A 2197-nucleotide genomic window follows, 5' to 3' on the forward strand; every position below is an offset into this window, starting at 1 on the left:
TTTGGGTTCGGGGTCTGGGGCGGGTGCCCCCCCCACCAGGAGACTCACCAGCGTCCAGGCTGGCGTTGCTCCCCTGGAGCCAGGGTGAAGCCGATGGCCCTGGCTCTCCCCGGTGTCTTTGCCGTCCGTGCTGTTGTGGCTGAGACCAGGCAGTGCTGCACATCCCTAAGGCCACCAACTCACGCTGGTGTCCCTGCTGCTCTGCCAGGAGCTTCTGCAACAGGAGCGATGTTTTGGGGGCTGATCTGTTGGACTGCAACCACTCCATCCCCGACCCGCAGCTGGTCCGGAGGATCGTGGCCCAGGTGGAGTTCTACCTCTCTGATGAGAACCTGGCCAAGGATGCTTTCCTCCTGAAACATGTCCAGAAAAACAAGATGGGCTTTGTCAGCATCAAACTGCTGACGTCCTTTAAGAAGGTAGGCAGCCCGTGGCGCTGGCCAGCTCGGGGTGGGGAGCGGCCTTCACGTGGAGGATGTCTGGGTGTGCTCTGGCTGTCTCTGGTGGGGTGCATGGGGAGGTCCAGGCTCCGCTCGGGCTGTCTGTGTCCCCACAAAGCACTGGTGGTGCAGAGCTGGGCTCTGCTCTCTGCCTTCCCTGTGCTGTAGCTGTTTTCCAACCAGGGAGGGGTGGCTGGGGAAGCGGTGGGCAGTCCTCAAACCAGCCCCAGGGCCGGCTTCACCTCTTCCGCCCATGGTTCCCCCCGCCCAGGGCTGCTTTGGGAGAGATCATCCCCTAGCCAAAAAAATGCAGGGAAGCGCTGGTGTGTGCTGCACGGGGAAGCTGTAGCTTGTTGCCACAGTCCAGGGGGCACTGGGGACCTTCTCCTGCAGACCTGGAGATGCTCACATGGAAGAGGGATGCTGCCTTGCTGTAACTTCAGCTTGCCTGGGTGGTGGGTTCAGGGCAGTCCCTGCCCGAGGAGACTCATGGGGACGCCGTGGCCCCCTCTGTCCTGCAGGTGAAATACCTGACGCGCGACTGGCGGCTCACGCTCTACGCCCTGCAGTTCTCGGAGATGCTGGAGGTGAATGAGGAAGGCACCAAAGTGAGACGGAGGGTCCCCATCCCCGAGTCCCTGCTGAGCATCCCCCCCAGCAAACTGCTGCTGGCCTGGGAGCTGCTGCCCCAGGAGCAGGGCTTGCTGCCGCCGCTCCAGAAGAATTTCCTCGAGACCATCACGAGGATGTTCAGCCCCTTCGGAGCCATCGCCTCCATCCGCATCCTGCGGCCAGGCCGCAAGCTGCCCTCGGATGTGCGGAAATACACATCGCGCTTCCCGGAGCTGCTGAGCAAGTGCTGCGCGCTGGTGGAGTACGAGAGCCTGGAGAGCGCCCGCAGGGCCTTTGAGGACCTCGGCCGCCAGAGCTGCCCGGGCGGCGAAAGCATCAGGGTGGTCCGGCTCTGTGGGAAAGGTTCCAAGAAGAAACCTGGGGCTGAGAGGGAGGCGGTGGAGGAGCTGGCGGACCAGACGGGTTGCAAGGCGCCAGCGGCGCTCCACCCCCGGGGACCCCCGGCCCTGCAGCGCCCCGGAGTCAAGCAGTGCCCCAGCATCCCTGCCCCTCTTCCTGAGCAAGGACCCCTTGGCACCCGCCTGGCCCAGCAGTGGATTCAAGCCCAGCGACTTCGGCAACACCTTCACGGGATCGCTCCTCGCCAGCAAAGTCTTCCCTCCGCTCGGGGCAGGCTTGGGCACCGAGTGGCCCCACGGCTGCAGCTGGGGGAGCGGGGCGGGCACCTGGGAGCCCTGGTGCAGCCAGCCCTCTCCGGATGCCAAACCCCCTCCCAGCAACCCCCTGGCAGCCAAGCAACCCCCCGAGCTCCTCAGCCTGTGGGACGGGTTGCTTCGCCTGCCCCATGGCCCTGATGGCACCAAGGGCTTCTGCAGCAGCGTTGGGAGAGGAAAGCTCAGCCTCCGGCACTGAGGCTCCTTTGCATTTTGGGTTTGGGGATTTTTCTTTTTTTTTTTTTTTCTTTTTTCTTTCTCCTTTTCCTCCTCTTGAGCAGAATAACTCCGTGGCCCCCGGGAGCTGTGTGCGGTGGTGGTGCAGCTGCTGCAGGGGACAGGAGTTTTGGGGCAAGGACGATGCTCGGAGCAGGTCAGCGTGCGAGACGCGGAGCAGCAGCGGCACCGGGAGCTGCGCCGTGCTGATGCCAAGGGGACTGCGCCTGCCTGGGGTCCAGCCCGGCTCCCCCC

General features: G+C 64.2%; 1 protein-coding gene across 1 annotated transcript in view; it reads left to right on the forward strand.

The window, feature by feature from the left end:
• LOC104124391 (la-related protein 6) overlaps positions 1-1925 on the forward strand; it is a 3313-nt gene extending 1388 nt beyond the window's left edge. Inside the window, 3 exon segments of the mRNA XM_009636729.1 lie at positions 209-419; positions 962-1468; positions 1470-1925. Of these exon segments, the coding sequence (XP_009635024.1) occupies positions 209-419; positions 962-1468; positions 1470-1925 (1174 nt within the window).
• The last annotated feature ends 272 nt before the right edge of the window (positions 1926-2197 follow it).

Source organism: Egretta garzetta, unplaced genomic scaffold, assembly GCF_000687185.1.
Source record: "Egretta garzetta isolate BGI_Z169 unplaced genomic scaffold, ASM68718v1 scaffold4, whole genome shotgun sequence".
NCBI classification, from domain to species: domain Eukaryota; kingdom Metazoa; phylum Chordata; class Aves; order Pelecaniformes; family Ardeidae; genus Egretta; species Egretta garzetta.